Source organism: Diceros bicornis, chromosome 28 (assembly GCF_020826845.1).
Source record: "Diceros bicornis minor isolate mBicDic1 chromosome 28, mDicBic1.mat.cur, whole genome shotgun sequence".
Lineage (NCBI taxonomy): Eukaryota > Metazoa > Chordata > Mammalia > Perissodactyla > Rhinocerotidae > Diceros > Diceros bicornis.
In genome coordinates, this window is record NC_080767.1 from 35,734,192 (window position 1) to 35,749,742 (window position 15,551).

Genomic DNA, 15,551 nt, shown 5'->3' on the forward strand with positions numbered 1-15,551 from the left:
AGAGAGAAGACCAGCCCCCATCCCAGAAATGGACCATTCTGGCCACAGTCCCTCCTTTAATCCGTAGGCGGCCTGGAGCAGCCCAGAGAAGAGTTATATAAAAAGTGGATACCACAGGTTGGCGTGGACCTCTGTGGATGTGGCTGGGTGTGGGCACAGCAGGTAGGCAGGCAGCTGTGTCCACTGGTGTCAGGGGCCCAACGAGGGCCCCCGGCTGCGCTCCCGGATGTGGTCCAGGAGCAGGTCGGTGGCGCGCTCCAGCAATGGAGGCAGCAGCTCCTGCTCGGCGGGCGAGAAGCAGCCCAGCACGTGGGCCTGCACTGCGTCCGGGTGCATCGGGCGCCCGATGCCCACCCTTAGCCGCGGCATTGCCTGTGGAGGAGCCAGAGGGGCCCAGGGAATGTTGGTGACGAGTGTCGGGGGTCCCACACTGGCCCCCCCGACCCAGTGCAGGACAGAGGGGCAGACTCACGTTGGAGTTGAGGCAGCTAATGCAGGAACGGACTCCATTGTGGCCCCTTCAAGGGATATGGGAGGAGCAGTTAGTGCTTCCCTGGGGCAGCACCCTTCACCACTCCCAGCCCAGGCCAGGGTCAGAGCACCCCATCGCACCCTTACCCCACACCAACTGGGAGGCCAGCTTCCCTGTCCCACCCTGCCCGGCTTAGGGCCTCACCTGGCGCTGCCCCCCAGCTTCAGAGCCAGTTTCCCCAGGGGCTTGTCCAGCTCATCATGCACCAGGTAGACCTCCTCCGCAGTCAGCCCGAACAGCTCCGCTTGGCACAGGGAAACGGTGGCCCTGGTTACTGCCGATCTGCCCAGAAGGGGTTGTCCCGGCTCACAGCTCCCATAAGGGGAGGCCGCAATTAACCCCGCTTCATATATAAAGAAACTGTGGCTCCCACAAGTACCCAAGGCCATGCAGCCATTGGAGCTCAACAGGCACCTGGAGGTGAACCGGTCTGCCGCAGCCCAGAATGCCCTCTCTGGCCCCTGCGCCCTCCCAGCCGGCCCACCCCTGGTGCCCTCAACTCACCGGCCCGGGCCACGCTGCGCCCGTTGGCGTTCATGAGCCGTCGCGGCCGGAGCAGGACCAGCTGGGCATCCCCCAGCGAGGCCAGGGCGAGGTCGGCGGCGCAGCGCCGGTCGCGCGCCCAGCTCTCCTCCACACCCAGCCGCCGCGCCAGCTGCCCCAGCACAGCCATGCCCACGCTGTGCCGCGTGCGAGGCATTCCAGGGTTCCCCAGGCCGGCCACCTGCGGGCGGCACCAGGGAGACTGAGGCCCGACAACTCTCGCCACCCTCTATCTCGCAGCGCCCCTGGGACCCAAAGCAGAGTAAGGGAAACGGAAAGCAGGGCCGGAGTGGGTAAGGGGCGCCAAGAGGGGAACCAGAGACCCCGGGGACTCCAGAAGGCTGAGGGGACACTGGCGCCCCGATTCAGGAGCGGAGTTCCTGGAAGTTTGGAGCCCCTCGGAGTACTGGGACCCATTTCTAGATAAGAAAACTGAGACAAGGAATTTGGGGGACAGCCCTGGAGAGAATAGCAAAACTAAAGCCAAGGCCCGGGAGCCCCTACATCACCGCCCCCACTCCACTCACCAGCCACCGCTTCCCCGGGGGCCGGGGTTCCAAAACGCACCGGCTCATGGCCCGACTCAGCCACAGGCCCGCGCGCAAGAGGCCGGGCGGCGGCATGCGGCCCCCATTCACCACCCGCATCCCGCCCCCTGACGTCACCTAGCCCTCGGCCAATCGCGGTCGCCTTCTGGCTAGGGGCGGCGGCCAGCGTCCAATCCGGGATTGGCCGCGGGGCCGCCATGCTTCTGAGGGGCGGAAGTGGAGGGCGGCGGCCGCGTCTGGGCGGCCCCCGTGCATTCCGCGGCGCGGCGTCACCGTGTCCCCGTGGGGGTTGTTGTGGGCCTCGCGGAGCCCTAGCTTGACCTCCCAATGGGGAGGAGGGAGCCTTGTTCTGGCCCCCGCTGTGGCCCCGCCTTGCTGCGGAAGCCTGGCAAGTTCTCTCACCGCTGTAGCCTCAGCCTCCACAACTAATAGTTTGCTAACCCTTTTCCGGCTCAAACAGCCCTTGGAGCGCGGGGGCGTGGCCAGAGGGGCGGAGCCTGTGGGCGTCCTGGAGATGGTGCCTAGCAACATGAGAGGTGGGGACCGCGAGGAAGCCGGCTCAGGCCCCGAGATTCTCCTGGAAGGGGCCTCATGACAGACTCCAGCGAGGTGCGGGAGAAAGCTAAAGGGTCGAGGGAGAAGAGACCAAGGCTGGGTTCGCAGGAAAGGTGTTAAGTACGATAGAGACAGGATCAGTGGTGCAATTCAGGAAAGTCTCAGGCCGCTGTGCAGAGAACAGAGGGCTTGGGACGTGGCGGGGGCGGGGGGGGGGGGTTCGGAGGAGTGGCCAGAGCTGGCGTCTAGGTAGAGATGGCATTGGCGCAGACGAGAGGATGAGAGAAGAGGAGGGATCTAAGGGCTCATTAGGAAGAGGGACAGACAGGACTTGAGGACTAATGGGACATAGGTCTCTGGCTTGGATTGCTGGCAGAGAAGGTGGACTCACGGAGGTGGGAAAGCCTGGGGCAGAAGTCAGGTGAGGTGCTCAGTCTGACCTGCTGGGAGTGAGGGTCCCAGTGGACATGCAAGGTGCTGCAGGACCCCCCGGGCCTGTGGCTTGGGGCAGGGCCTGATCTGGAGACATTCGTGTCAGGAGCTGGAGGTGGGAGCTGAAGGGGACCAGGAGGAGAACAGAGGGCAGTGTGAGTGTGAGAGCGCTGACCTCTGACCTTGACCATAGAGGAGAGAGAGAGGAAGGACTGGAGAGAGAGAGGTTGGAACATCACTAAGGTGTTCGGGGCTGGGAGTGCCACCAGACCCCAGTTCACACCTCCTACCAGGCCTCATTTCCACTCTCCTCCACCTGAGGAGAGTGTGTAAGTGGAGAGGGGGTCGTCTCTGAGGCCTGCTCCAGCTTGCTGTGCCTTCGTTCTAGGATGCTCTGGAGCTTGACCAGGCTTCCTCCCAGCACATCCCAAAGCCATGGGTGTTTCCAGTCCCAAAGGGGATCCTACAGCGCATCTTTGGGACCAGCCAGGTGTTCCAGAACTTTGATGATATAAAACCAAAGGTCACGGGGTTAACAGTGCCCCTCAAAGTCAGGGAACAGTGAGTGACTCCCTTGCCCTGGGGTCCCAGGTTCCTACATGCACAGCCATTGACATGCTGTACAGTCTTGGGCCAGTTACTCTCTCTCCCTGGGCTTCAGTGAACTCGACTATCTAATAGAGCTCTTCTACCTCAGCTGATAAAAGGCTGCCGGCCTGATGAGCTCCAAGAATGGCAGCCTCCTCTCTCTGGGTCTCTGTCTACCCCTCCTGTCTCTCCCTGCAAGTCCCCCTCTTCCCAACCCACTCCTGCAGCCCCAGCTGTGTGCCCTAGGCTAGTCCAAAGTCAGGGCCAGCCCCTCTGCCTGTGCCCACTGCCCCTGCAGCTACCATCGAGGCCAGAAATGCTTGGAGCAAGAAGACTGGGAGGCGGCCGTGCTATTCTTCTCCCGAGCCCTCCACCTGGACCCCCAGCTGGTGAGGGGGAGGGCCTGGGGGGCATGGGCAGTTGCTGGCACAACCTCCCCCTCACTGTCACATCTGGCGGGCCCCTCCTCTTAGGGCCACCAAGTCCCCGCTGGTAACTGAGCATCAAGCCTCAGGGCAGATTGGGGCGAGCGGTCAGCAGCCTGGGTCCCCTCTCCCTCAGGTAGACTTCTACGCCCTAAGAGCCGAGGCCTACATCCAGCTCTGTGACTTCTCCTCCGCCATCCAGAACCTGCGGAGGGCCTGCTCCTTCCAGCCGGAGAACACCCACTACCTGGAGCGGTTCTGCTTCGTGCTTTACCTGCAGGTGCCGGGGCTGCCCCAGGCCCACGCAAGGCACCCACCTCACACCCGGACCTGCTGCCTCTCCCTCCAGCTCTGGGGGCTTTCCTTGCTCCTGGGACCAGCTCAGACTCCCTGGGGACCTCCTCGTCCCTGTATCTGTGTCCCCACCTGCTGCCTCTCTCATGACCTCTCCCACCTCCCCAGCGGGTTTACCCTCAGGGCTGGGTAAAGTTTTGCAGCTTTGTCCAATAGAACTTTCTGCAGGAATGACAATGATCTACTCTGCACTGTCCAGTCTGGTAGCCACTAGCCACATGGAAGTGCTGAGCCTTTGAAAGGTGGCAAGTGTGACTGAGGAACTAATTTTTAAATTTTAATTAATTTAAATTTGGAGAGCCACATGCAGCTGGGGGCTATCCTATTGGCAAGCACAGGTCTAGAGCGTAGAGGCTCTAAGCACTAAAAAGGTAATAGTACCCCCATCTGCAATTCAAAATAAAAACAATATTAAACCATAAAATGCCAACAAAGTCCCAGATTTTCTGTTTCTCTCTGTTCTTATGTCTCTATTGCTATCTCTCGCCACCTGTATATTTCTTGCTGTCTCTCTCTAGCTACAGAGAGCTGTCTCTCTCCATTTCTGTGTCTCTGTCTCTTCAAGTCTCTCCCAGATCTAACAGGCTTTGTCTCTATCTTTTGTCTCTCTCCCCTTCTGCCCCAATGTTGCCCGCCTCCAATCGATGGGTGCTGCTGGGCTGGGGTCGCAAGCAGAAGTGACTGCCCCTGTGTCCCCAGGGCCAGTGCCTATTTGAGCAATGCGCCTTCCTGGACGCCCTGAACATCTTCTCGCAAGCCTCTGAGCTCCAGCCTGAGAAAGCCTGCTTCCGTTACCAGTGGTGAGCTCCCGGCCACGTCCTCGCGGGCCCTCGTTCTCCCAGCAGCCCCTCCTGTCCCTCTCACCCAGTAGACAGAGCACCTTTGCCCTCTACCCTCAGCATGGCCTGTCTCCTGGCCCTCAAGCGGCATGCCGACTGCCTCTCACTCGTCACCAAGGAAGTGAAGTGTGGCACGACCAATGCCGATGTCTACATCCTCCGGGCCAGGCTCTACAACTTCTTCCAGAAGGTAGCGCAGGGAGGGCAGGGCAGGGGGTGGCCCTCCCCCAAGCCTGGGTGCCCCCAGCGTGCCCGAGATTACAGGAGGCGGCTAGGCTGTCAGTCAGCCCAGAGCCGCATCCCCACAGTGCTGTGGGGGCCCTGTCCTCTCTGCGCAGAGGCCCCGACTGGCGCTGACCACTCAGCTGCCCACTCGGGTATTTGTTCCCTCATCACTCAGTCCTGGCTCTGTGCCAGGCCGGCGCTGGCCCCCATAAACCACAAGGTGAGAGACCTATGCTGTCCCTGCCCTCACAGAACTCACAGCCCAGGGCCGACGTTCCTAAGCAGATAATGACACACAGAATGATTTCACGAGTGTATGAAGCACCATCGGGGCAGCCAGGATCCATTAGATAAAGTGGTCCTTCCTCCCCCTCTTCCTCCTCCCTCCCTTTCTTTCCTTATTTGCCTCAGTGAGCATTTACTAAGCACTCCCAGCTGGAGCACCCCCTGGGCTGGGCATGGGGACAGACAGTACAGGGGCAAGGGAGACATGAAGTCACAAGGGATGGGGGGAGTGGCGCTGGGCAGGGAGGAGGGGACTGCAGGTATGTGAGGGTGTCGGGCAGGGTCTTGTAAACCCAGGAGGACCCTGACTTCTTCCCTGGGGCAGCAGGAGCCTCAAAAGTTGTTCCCCGTGGCAGTGGGCTTTAGAAAGATCCTTCTGGCTGCCAGGGGGAGTGTCGGAGGGGTCAAGTCTGGAGGCCGGGAGCCTGAGAAGGACGCCAGGTGCCATCCAGTATGTGAGGAGGGGGCGCGGGGAGGACAGCCATGAGGGCGGTCAGAAGGGGGCAGTTCCACAGTCCTTTGGAAGTTAGGACCAGAGACTGAATGGAGGCAGGCGTGAGGGAAAGGGAAGGATCCAGAACAATGCCCGGTGTTCCAGCTGGCCCGGTGCGTGGGAGCTGGGACACTCAGGACGGGGAGGAACGGGGTGGGTGGGACTGGGCGGGGTTCACCCCAGCTTACCAGGTGGGGTGTCCTGGGCATGCTGGGGGCTGGGCTTCTGTGCCCACAAGTGAGTCAGTGGGAGAGCCTCCTTCAAATGTAGGAGACTAGTAATTATCGATAATTATCGTTAACTCTCTGGATTTTAGCCGCTCCCACCACCCCAGCCCCCACAATGCACAGGCACGTTCTCAGCACTTTACTCATGTTTCTCTCCAAGGCTTGCAGTGACCCTTTGAGGCAGATACAATCCATTGTCCTCTTTTCACAGATGAGGAAACAGGTCCAGGGGGACTGGGTGACTTGCCCAAGGTCACACAGCCAGTTCTCAGAGGTGCTGCCCTTGAACCCAACTCTACCTGCTCCAAAACCTGCCCCTAGCCTCTGCTGTCTTCCCCCACCCAAACTCCACTCATACCTGGTGCCCACACTGTTTACCCCACTCATTCTCCAACCAATTACCCTACAGGACACAGGGTGCTTGCTAAAACTGTTGACTGACTGACGGACCTGCTCACCCAGTGGAAGGTATTTGCCTGGGGATGTTTTCTGTTCATCCCCAGGCCTGAATCTGTTCTTGGTCAGAGATGTCTTGGGCTTAAGGTCAAGGGAGTGGGGGAGGGTATGCAGGGAAGGATAGGGAGGACTTGACCATCATGATCAGGAGGCCACGCCCTCCTCCACCTCGCAAAAGTCCTCCAAAGAGGCAGCATCTGTAACCCCATTCTACAGCAGAAACTACAGGGGCTGACCTGGCTCACCTGAGGTTACATCTGGAAAGGGATGACATCAGCAGGGATGGGGCCTGGGAGGAGATTTTCCCACAATGCTCCTTGCCTCCTTCAAGAGGGAGAAAAGGTGGAACAGCAATGCAGGATCTCTGAGGATGGGGTGGCATGATGCTGGCCTACCCAGAGAAAGGCTCCCACAGGCCTGGAGGTGTGCCTCCCCCCATGGGACAGGACAGGGCTCAGCTTGGCCTGTGCCCCTGATGCCACCCTCGGCCCCCTGCAGCCCAGCCTCTGCTATCAAGACCTGCACAGTGCCTTGCTACTGGATCCCAAGCACTCACAGGCCAAGGTGCTGCTCAAGACGTTGGTGGGCCAGGCCCAGAAGGCACGCCAAGATGCCGGGATCCTAGCCGTGCAGGGCAAGCTGCAGCATGCGCTGCAGCACATCAACTGTGCCATCGAGAACAACCCTCTGGACCCCAGCCTCTTCCTCTTCCGGTACCGGGTGGGGAGGTGCCGGTCTTGGGTCCTGCTGTGGTCCTCCTGTGTTGGTCTCAGGAGAGCCCTTGACCCTCCCCAGGCCTCAGTTTCCCCATCTAGCCTCTAATACTCTTTCCCTATTCCCCACTGGCATCAAGGCATCCTGGAAGGTGGTCTCCGCTACTGCTCCTGAAGGAGGGGCAGGCAGCAGCCTCAGTTAACCTGGGAATCCTGGCCCCCCAGGCCTGCTGAGCAGTTCACACTGGGAGGGTCAGCCCAGCTCAGTGGACAAGGCTTCGGTTTGAATCTGGCCCCCTACAAGGACTCACACGGGGCCATTTAACTTCTTGAGCGTGGGTTTTCACATACAAACAGTGGGGGTGAAACGTCTATCCCATATACAAAAAGGCCTCAGCATAGAGGCTGGCACACACCTGGCTCCCAAAAAGAGAGAGGGAAGCTATTTTTGAGAAAAGTAAAATTACCAGTGACTAGCAGATTATCTGGGTGGCAATCCAGGGCCAGCCCCACAGCCCAAACCACCTCCAAGGGGCAGGAGGCCCAGAGCGCAGCAGCTTGCGCGGCACCCCCAGGGTGTTTGGCGCTCATGTCCCTCCCCCACAGGGGCACCTTGTACCGACGGCTCCGGGAGTTTGATGCCGCCGTGGAGGACATCCTGAAGGCGCTGGACATGATGACGGAGAGCCAGGAGGCCTTGGTGCAGCAGGCGCAGCACCAGCTGCTACTGGCCTACAACGACTTCGCTGTGCACTGCTACACGCAGGGCGCCTACCAGGAGGGCGTGCTGCTGCTCAACAAGGCCCTCAAGGGCGAGCAGCAGGAGAAGGGTCTCTACATCAACCGCGGCGGTGAGTGAGCTGAGGCCTGGGCTGGGCACCTGAGGCTCCTGAGAGAGGGAGCCAGGGAGGAGGGACACCTTGGGGAAAGGTTGCCTTCGACAAACTGGCTACAGTCTCTTCAAAATGCTCAGAATCAGGCAGCTCGGAAAAGGTGCCCCAAGGCACTGAAAACCTCTGCATCCGCCCGCGATCGCCCCAGGCGTCAGCCGGCCGTTTCAGGCCCCGTCCCCCGGGGGGTAGGGCAGGCTGGTCTGGGGCTCCTGGGCACCGGGGTTGGGGGCCCACTCAGCCCCCGCCCCGGGTCCCGGGATCCCAGATTGCTTCTTCCAGCTGGGCAACCTGACCTTTGCTGAGGCGGACTACCAGCAGGCGCTGGCGCTGAGCCCGCAGGACGAGGGCGCCAACCTGCGCATGGGCCTGCTGCAGGAGAAGATGGGCTTCTGCGAGCAGAGGAGCAGGTGCGCCGGGCCGTGGGCGGGGCCCGGGCCGGGGCCGGGGCGGGGCTGTGGGCAGGGCAGGGCCCGTGGGCGGGGCCGGGCCGGACCAGGGCGGGGCTGTGGGCGGGGCCGGGGAGGGCTCGGACCTGGCCTGAAGCCGCCTGTTGGGACACCCCCTGGTCAAGACGCCTCTGCTCTCCCAGTTATGTCTCCTGAATATCGATGTTATTTTCCAAGTTTTCGTTAAAAATCCTTTTTTTCCTGAATATTGTCATGGTGATTGCTCTTTTTATAAAAAACTTCAGTGTTCAGTAATATATAAGTCAGAACATGGAAGTTCCTTGTAATATTTACCTCCCAGCGCCTGCCTCTGCCCCACATAAGTTTGGTAAAGATTCCTCTAGATAGCTTTCTATGCATATATTCACAATTATTATCATTTTACAGAAGTGAGAGCATGCTAAACTGTGTTTTGACTTGTTTTTTTCCTCCTGTGGCATTACAAACAGGACTACCTCATTCTCTTTTGTTGTTTGCATAGTATTCCATTCTGTGGAGGTACCACAATGAACTTCTTTAGACAATCCTTTGCTGATGCATATTCGGACACTTTTCAGTTTTTATTATAAAGAATGCTGTATGAGCACCCAGGGCATATGTTTTTATGCATTCATACTAGTAATGCTGTAGTTAGACTGCTGGAAGTCAAATTGTTGGGTTAAAAAGTGTGGAAATTTGGGGCCAACCCCATGGCCTAGTTTAAGTTCGGCGCACTCCACTTGGGTGGCCCAGGATCACGGGTTCAGATCCCAGGTGTGGACCTACACCACTCATTAGCCACGCTGTGGCAGCGACCCACATATAAAATAGAGGAAGATTAGCATAGATGTTAGCTCAGGGCTGATCTTCTCACCAAAAAAAAAAAAGTTAAATTTTCACACTTTTTTTTTTTGCTGAGGAAGATCAGCCCTGAGCAAACATCTTTGCCAATCTTTCTCTTTTTGCTGAGGAAGACCGGCCCCGGACAAACATCTGTGCCCATCTTCCTCTACTTTATACGTGGGACGCCTGCCACAGCATGGCTTGATAAGTGGTGTGTAGGTCCACACCCAGGATCTGAACCTGGGAACCTCGGGTTGCCGAAGCGGAGCACACAAACCCAACCACTGTGCCACTGGGCCGGCCCTGAAAATTTAACATTTTAAGAGATAATATCTAATTGTTCTCCAAAAACAGTGAACCAGTATAAACCTCCCCCAGGAAAGGAGAGTCTTGGTTTTCCCGAACCTCCCTAGTGGGGGTGTTAAGACTGTTTTCCACTCTGCTAACCTAGTAGGCAAACAATGCTCTCTCACAGTGGATTGACTTTGCATGTTTAAATTGCTAGTGCAGTCCAGCATCTTTTATGTGTTCATCTGCTCAAATCTTTTGCCCATTTTATATTAAATTGCTCATTAAAAAAATTTTTTTTTGTGATCAGAGTTCTTTGTAGGCTAAGATAATTAGTTTATCATCTGCCTTATGTGGCAAAATATATTGTCCCTATTTATTGATTTACTTCGTGGTGTTTTTGCTACTCAGTAACTTGGGATTTAATCATAGTCAAATTAATTTTTTCATTTTTTGCTGCTGGGTTTGTGACATTCTCAGAAAGGCCCTCCCTACTCCAAGATCATAAAAATATTCACTTATGTTGGGGTGTTTTTGTTTGTTTTTTTTTGTGAGGAAGATCAGCCCTGAGCTAACAACCATGCCAATCCTCCTCTTTTTGCTGAGGAAGACTGACCCTGGGCTAACATCTGTGCCTATCTTCCTCCGCTTTATATGGGACACCGGCACAGCATAGCCTGACAAGCGGTGCATCGGTGCGCGCCCGGGATCCAAACCCGGGCCGCCAGCAGTGGAGCGTGTGCATTTAACCACGGGGGCCGGCCCCTATGTTGGGGTTTTATACTAGCATTTAAGTGTTGGGTCCAGCAAGAGAGTAGATGGTAGAAGGAAAGCAGAGGGGCATGTGGGGGGCGAGCAGAGACCAGCTTGGTTTTCCCCAAACTCCCCAGTGGGGCCCAGATGCCGCCATCTCCCCCGGTGGCCCGGCTCATGGCAGCCTGTGGCCCGCTGTGTCCGGCAGGCAGTTCCGTAAGGCAGAGAACCACTTCTCAATGGCCATCCAGCACAACCCGCGGAGGGCCCAGTACTACCTGCACCGCGCCAGGAGCCGGCAGCTCCTGCAGAACGTTTTTGGGGCCCGCCAGGATGTTGCCACTGTCCTGATCCTCAACCCCAAGCAACCGAAGGTGGGTTCCTGCTGGGCCAGGAGGGCGGGCTCCAGAGTCAAGACCCCTGGCCACCTAAAGATACTCCCCGGCCCTAAAAGAAAGCTAGTTCCCTAACAGTGATGAGAGCTGCCGGCGCAGGAACATTTACAATATGCCAGGCACTGTTCTGACCACTTCAGCTCGTGTCACTCTGGCTAACCCTCTTCAGCGCCCTACGAGACAGGTAATGTTGTTATCATCCCCCAATTTACAGATGAAGAAGGTAAGGCTCAGAAGTCAGCTTTCTTGCCCTAGGTCACACAGCGTAGAGGTCAGACCCTCATGTGGCTGGCTCTAGAACCTGTGGTAGACTCACCATCAGTGCTCCCTCTCCAAATAGTTCCTTTCTCATGGTCTCTTGATAGTTCTGGGGCAAAAGTGCCTGGCCCTTTAAAGACAGCAATCTGTGAGGCCAGGGCAGCATACACTGTCTGCCCCCTGCCCTGGCCCACGCCTGGCTCTGGTCACCCCCTTTCCTGGCAGCTGCTCTCACTGATGACCAACCTCTTCCCGGGCATGTCAGTGGAGGAGGTGCTTGGCAGCCAGGTGGCCCAGCTGGCCAGGTTGCAGCTGGACCGGATGATTCGGAGCAGCCCGCAGGCCAGCATCCCTCAGGGCATCATGGGGTAAGCTTCCTGAGCAGGAGCCGCAGGCCAGGAGTGGGGAATGGCTAGGGCTCAAGGCTCCTCTGGCCCCAGCTGCCTCCTTAGGCCACTGTCCAGTCCCCTGGGATGGTGGTGTGAGTCAGGGAGACTTACCCAGCACTCTGGGGCCGTGCTTGGCAGGCAGCTCGGGGAGCGGGAACTAGAGCGCCAGAAGTCCCGGGCCCTGCAGCTCTCGTGGAAGGTGGAGGAGCCTTTGTTTGAGACCTCCAAAGAGCTGGAGGCCACTCCCCAGACCCTGTGGGCAGAGCCAGAGGAAGATGCCAAGGCCCTCAAGGAGGAGAAGGAAAAAAAGGTGAGTGGGCCACACCCCGGGGCCTGGGGCCTGGGGCCCTTGAGGTCCAGGGCCGAGTGCACCCCGAGGCAGGCCTGAGGGATGTAGGCTGGCTAGGGGCTGGCTTCCAGGCCTGGCTCTGCCCCCGCTCAGCTGGGTGACAAGGTGACGGGCTGGGACCTCTTGCTGTGAGATGCGGGTGGTATTAGTAAGGGATGCCCCTGTGGGAGGGCAAATGAGGATGTGGGCCCCTCACAGAGAGGGGCCTTCCCACACTCACCTTCATAAATTCTCCTGTGTGCACTGGCCACTTGTGCCAGAATTTTCTTAATTCTTAAATTCATTTCTAAAAACTTTTTATTGAATGTAACCTAAATATAGAAAAGTACACAAATCATAACTGATAAATTTTCACCAACTGAATCCACCCATGACACCATTATCCGGCTCAAGAAAGAACACAGTCCCACCTCCCCAGAAGCCCCTTCGTGCCCCCTTCTAGGCCCCTCCCTCAGCCCAGCGCACCCCACAAGGCCTCCTGATTCCTGGCACCGTGAGTGTGCCTGCTCGTCACATCTGTGGACAAATACGGTGTGCCCTCTTGTCTCTGGCGTCTTTCATGAGCGTGACGTTTGTGAGATGCGTCCAGGTTGACTGCTTGTTCTCGCTGCTGTGGAGATTCCATCCTGGAACGTCCCGCCATTTATTTATCCACTCTACTGCCGCGGGACGGCAAGCAAAGCTGCCTTCAGAGCAAACTACGCAGTTGAAGTAAATGGAACACCAGCATCCCTTACATAAATGGAAAAGGCTAGCTCTACATTTTTCTAGCTCACGTCAGCATACAGAAACACGAAACTTCAGTCTGTAAAACGTCAGCCCCCTGAAGTCATCGTGGGCCCCCGCCCGCAAGGAGATGATGAGCTGGCGCCTGTGCATTAGCGCTCTGTAGCTCTGCACACACCCCCTCGCTTCTGCACGTTCCCCACTGCCCACAGGCATGAACCCCACTGCCCGCAGGCGTGAACGGGCCAGAGGAGACCAGCAGCCCACAGCCTGGCTGTGGAGTCCCGCAGACCTGGAGTCAAGCCTCGCTTTTCTCCTTCTTAGCTGCCTGGGCAGGCTGCTTAGGCACTGGGAGCCTTGGTCTCCTGGTCGATGAAATGGTCATAGCAGTAGTTCCCTCACTGAGGGAGGTGAGGCTGAAATGGGGTAAGGCGTGTGAAGCAGGGAGGAGCTCCTCGGTTCCTCACTAGCCATTCCCCAGGGTATAGCACTTTACAGTTTACAGAAGCTTGTCCCTCCCTTGAAGTAATTTGCATTTTGCAGATGGGGAGCTGAGATCCACGCAGACTCTTGAACGCTGCCTCTCTCACAGCGCTGTGCCTGCCCCCTTCCTGTCCAGTCTTAGCCTCTCCATGTCCCCACCCAGCCCTAGGTGGCCTAGGACCTTTGAGGAGCTCTAAACTGCTGGCCTTCCAGAGCTGCGGCCACTGGCCCAGGGCCTCCCGCAGCCTGCGACTGCCCAGCCTGTCTCCTGCCCTAGGAGGAGCAGCCGGAGCCCGCTCCTAGCAAGGTGAGGTCCGTGTCCGAGAGCTACCTTGACCAGACCTCGTCAGGCTCCACCTTGGGCTGTAAGTCCCCCATGCTTCTGCCAGGCCTGAGTGAGCCAAGGCAGCAGAGCGGGCAAAGGTCAGGGGCCAGAGACTCCCTGGTCTGGGTGTGAATTTGGCCTCTGCTGCTTATAGCCACGTGACTGTGAAGTGGTAGTAATAATCTGGACTTCGCACGGGTGTGGTGAGCCCTCAGTGGGACACTGCCCAGCACAGAGCCTGGGGCGCCAGTTCTCACTACGAGGACCTTCACAGCTGCCGCCTGCTCACCCTCATTCCCCTCGCAGGCCCGTCCCTTTTCTCTCTGCCCCCTTGGCCTCTCCCAGAAATAAGTCCACAAACCCTGGGCATGTCTAGGGGCTTTTACCCTCAATTCTGCCAGCCACCAGTGTGAAAAACCCAGGAATGCCTGGAACAGAGTCCCAAGGGCAGCTGTGAGCAGTCCAGGGTAGGGATGAAAATAGCAGTGGCCAGCCCCCTTCCTGCCACTCAGGGCAACTCAACAAATGCATCAAGTGGCCCAGGGCCGGGCCTGTGCCAGACGCTGGCTACAGGCATGAATGGCACAGTCCTTGCCCTGGGGAGCTCTGAGTCCTGGAGGGAGGAAGGCACGCAGGTAGACAACCAGGGTAGTGTAGACGTACTACATGGGAGGGGAGGGGAGTCCAGAGGGCTGTGGGTGCATTTAGCTCCCTGTCAGGGAGGGCTTCCAGGAAGCATAGGGGTAGCCAAGTGTGGGAGGGGTGTGGCGGGGGGAACTGCTGCAGGCTCTTGGCTGTGGCTGGAACGCAGAGGGCAAGGGGCAGCCAGCAGAGTGGAGGCCAGGGCTGGGCGGGTGGGGCCCTCGGTGTCTCACCCTGATCTTACAGCCCTGGCCCACCTGTGGGGCTCAGGTTGCTGAGGAAGGCTGGGCTGGCGTGATCTGGCAGGCCTTCCCCTCGGCCATGCAAGGCCTCTGGGATATAGGTAAGGGTGAGGGCTGGAAGCCTCCTTTTCCTGGAGTTGTCTGGGGAAGGCAGCCTGATGGGTGCTCTTGGCACACCCTTGCCAGTCAGGACCACGTCCATCTCAGAGACAGAGACATCTGCCATCAGCCAGGAGTACAGGAGCACCTCGGCCACTGCTGTGACATTCTCTGACTCCTCACTGCTGAAGACTCAATCCTCAGACTTGGGGAACAACAGGGAAGACCTAAGCCCGAACCATAGCCCCAGAAAAACCAAGGCTGCCCGGGGTCAAAGCCAGAGGCCCAGCACGACGGAGACCATGCAAGGCCAGAGCCAGAGGCCCAATAAGACACAGGCCATGCAGAGCCAGAGCCAGAGGCCCAGCAAGACGGAAGCCATGCAGAGCCAGAGCCAGAGGCCCAGCAAGACACAGGCCATGCAGAGCCAGAGCCAGAGGCCCAGCAAGACGGGGGCCATGCAGAGCCAGAGCCAGAGGCCCAGCAAGACACAGGCCATGCAGAGCCAGAGCCAGAGGCCCAGCAAGATGGAGGCCATGCAGAGCCAGAGGCCCAGCAAGACACAGGCCATGCAGAGCCAGAGCCAGAGGCCCAGCAAGACACAGGCCATGCAGAGCCAGAGGCCCAGCAAGATGGAGGCCGCCCAGGGACAGAGCAAGAGGCCCAGCAAGACAGAGGCTGCCGGGGACCAGAGCCAGAGGCCCAGCACGACAGAGGCTGCCTGGGGCCAGAGCCAGAGCCCCAGCAAGATGGAGGCCGCCCAGGGCCAGAGCCAGAGGCCCAACAAGACAGAGGCTGCCCAGGGCCAGAGCCGGAGGCCCAGCAAGACCAAGGCCACCCAAGGCCCAAGGCAGAGGCTCAGAAAGGCCAAGTTTGCCCATGGCCACAGCTGGGGACCCAGCAAGGCTGTTGCCACTCAGGGCCGGAGCTGGGGACTGATCCGAAGCTCCAGCAAGACCAAGACTTTCAATGACCCAAGTTGGAGCCCCAGCAACACTGAGGCCACCCAGGGCCAGTGCCAGAGGCCCATCAAGACTGAGGCTGCCCAAGGCTGGAGCCAGAGCACAAGCCCAGGTTCCAGCAAGACCCAGACCATGTAGGGCCTGGGCCAAGACCCCCGTCCTGGCAGTCACGCTGCTCTCTGCCCCACCTCCACCTTCTTGCTGGAGATGGGAGAGAGTCCACCCTCACACACACTGGCACTCAGCGAAGCTGCCTCCCTCGGG

General features: G+C 58.6%; 2 protein-coding genes across 3 annotated transcripts; one reads left to right on the forward strand and one right to left on the reverse strand.

Annotated features, from left to right (window-relative positions):
• Window positions 1–189: 189 nt before the first annotated feature.
• PTRH1 (peptidyl-tRNA hydrolase 1 homolog) lies at window positions 190–2,045 on the reverse strand. Of its 2 annotated transcripts, none has more exons than XM_058524124.1 (5): window positions 1,603–2,045; window positions 1,037–1,256; window positions 677–814; window positions 473–518; window positions 190–372 (listed from the first exon to the last, which is right to left on the reverse strand). In XM_058524124.1, exons 1-5 carry the CDS (start codon window positions 1,820–1,822, stop codon window positions 190–192), a joined length of 807 nt encoding a protein of 268 aa, XP_058380107.1. In that variant the 5' UTR covers window positions 1,823–2,045. The 2 variants fall into 2 exon arrangements, with proteins under 2 accessions (XP_058380107.1, XP_058380109.1); XM_058524126.1 differs by having other exon boundaries at window positions 677–776; window positions 1,603–1,737.
• A 169-nt stretch (window positions 2,046–2,214) lies between these two features.
• Window positions 2,215–15,454, forward strand: TTC16 (tetratricopeptide repeat domain 16). The gene is made up of 15 exons (XM_058524681.1): window positions 2,215–2,232; window positions 2,999–3,171; window positions 3,497–3,587; window positions 3,760–3,903; window positions 4,677–4,777; window positions 4,877–5,006; window positions 7,001–7,215; window positions 7,822–8,066; window positions 8,374–8,515; window positions 10,626–10,791; window positions 11,296–11,438; window positions 11,598–11,769; window positions 13,298–13,382; window positions 14,413–14,819; window positions 14,964–15,454. The coding sequence occupies exons 1-15, from the start codon at window positions 2,215–2,217 to the stop codon at window positions 15,423–15,425; spliced, it is 2,694 nt and encodes an 897-aa protein (XP_058380664.1). The 3' UTR covers window positions 15,426–15,454.
• Window positions 15,455–15,551: the final 97 nt, after the last annotated feature.

What these genes read in the sequence shown, in the direction of transcription:
- PTRH1 (XM_058524124.1), bottom strand. Translation starts at nt 1,822, where the DNA reads ATGGCGGCCCCGCGGCCAATCCCGGATTGGACGCTGGCCGCCGCCCCT. An exon ending in GCGCAGCGTGGCCCGGGCCG is followed by an intron (nt 815 to 1,036) that starts GTGAGTTGAGGG and finishes CCTTCTGGGCAG; the next exon opens with ATCGGCAGTAACCAGGGCCA. An exon ending in TTAGCTGCCTCAACTCCAAC is followed by an intron (nt 373 to 472) that starts GTGAGTCTGCCC and finishes GCTCCTCCACAG; the next exon opens with GCAATGCCGCGGCTAAGGGT.
- TTC16 (XM_058524681.1), top strand. An exon ending in TCTACAACTTCTTCCAGAAG is followed by an intron (nt 5,007 to 7,000) that starts GTAGCGCAGGGA and finishes GGCCCCCTGCAG; the next exon opens with CCCAGCCTCTGCTATCAAGA. An exon ending in AGGAGGAGAAGGAAAAAAAG is followed by an intron (nt 11,770 to 13,297) that starts GTGAGTGGGCCA and finishes CTGCCCTAGGAG; the next exon opens with GAGCAGCCGGAGCCCGCTCC.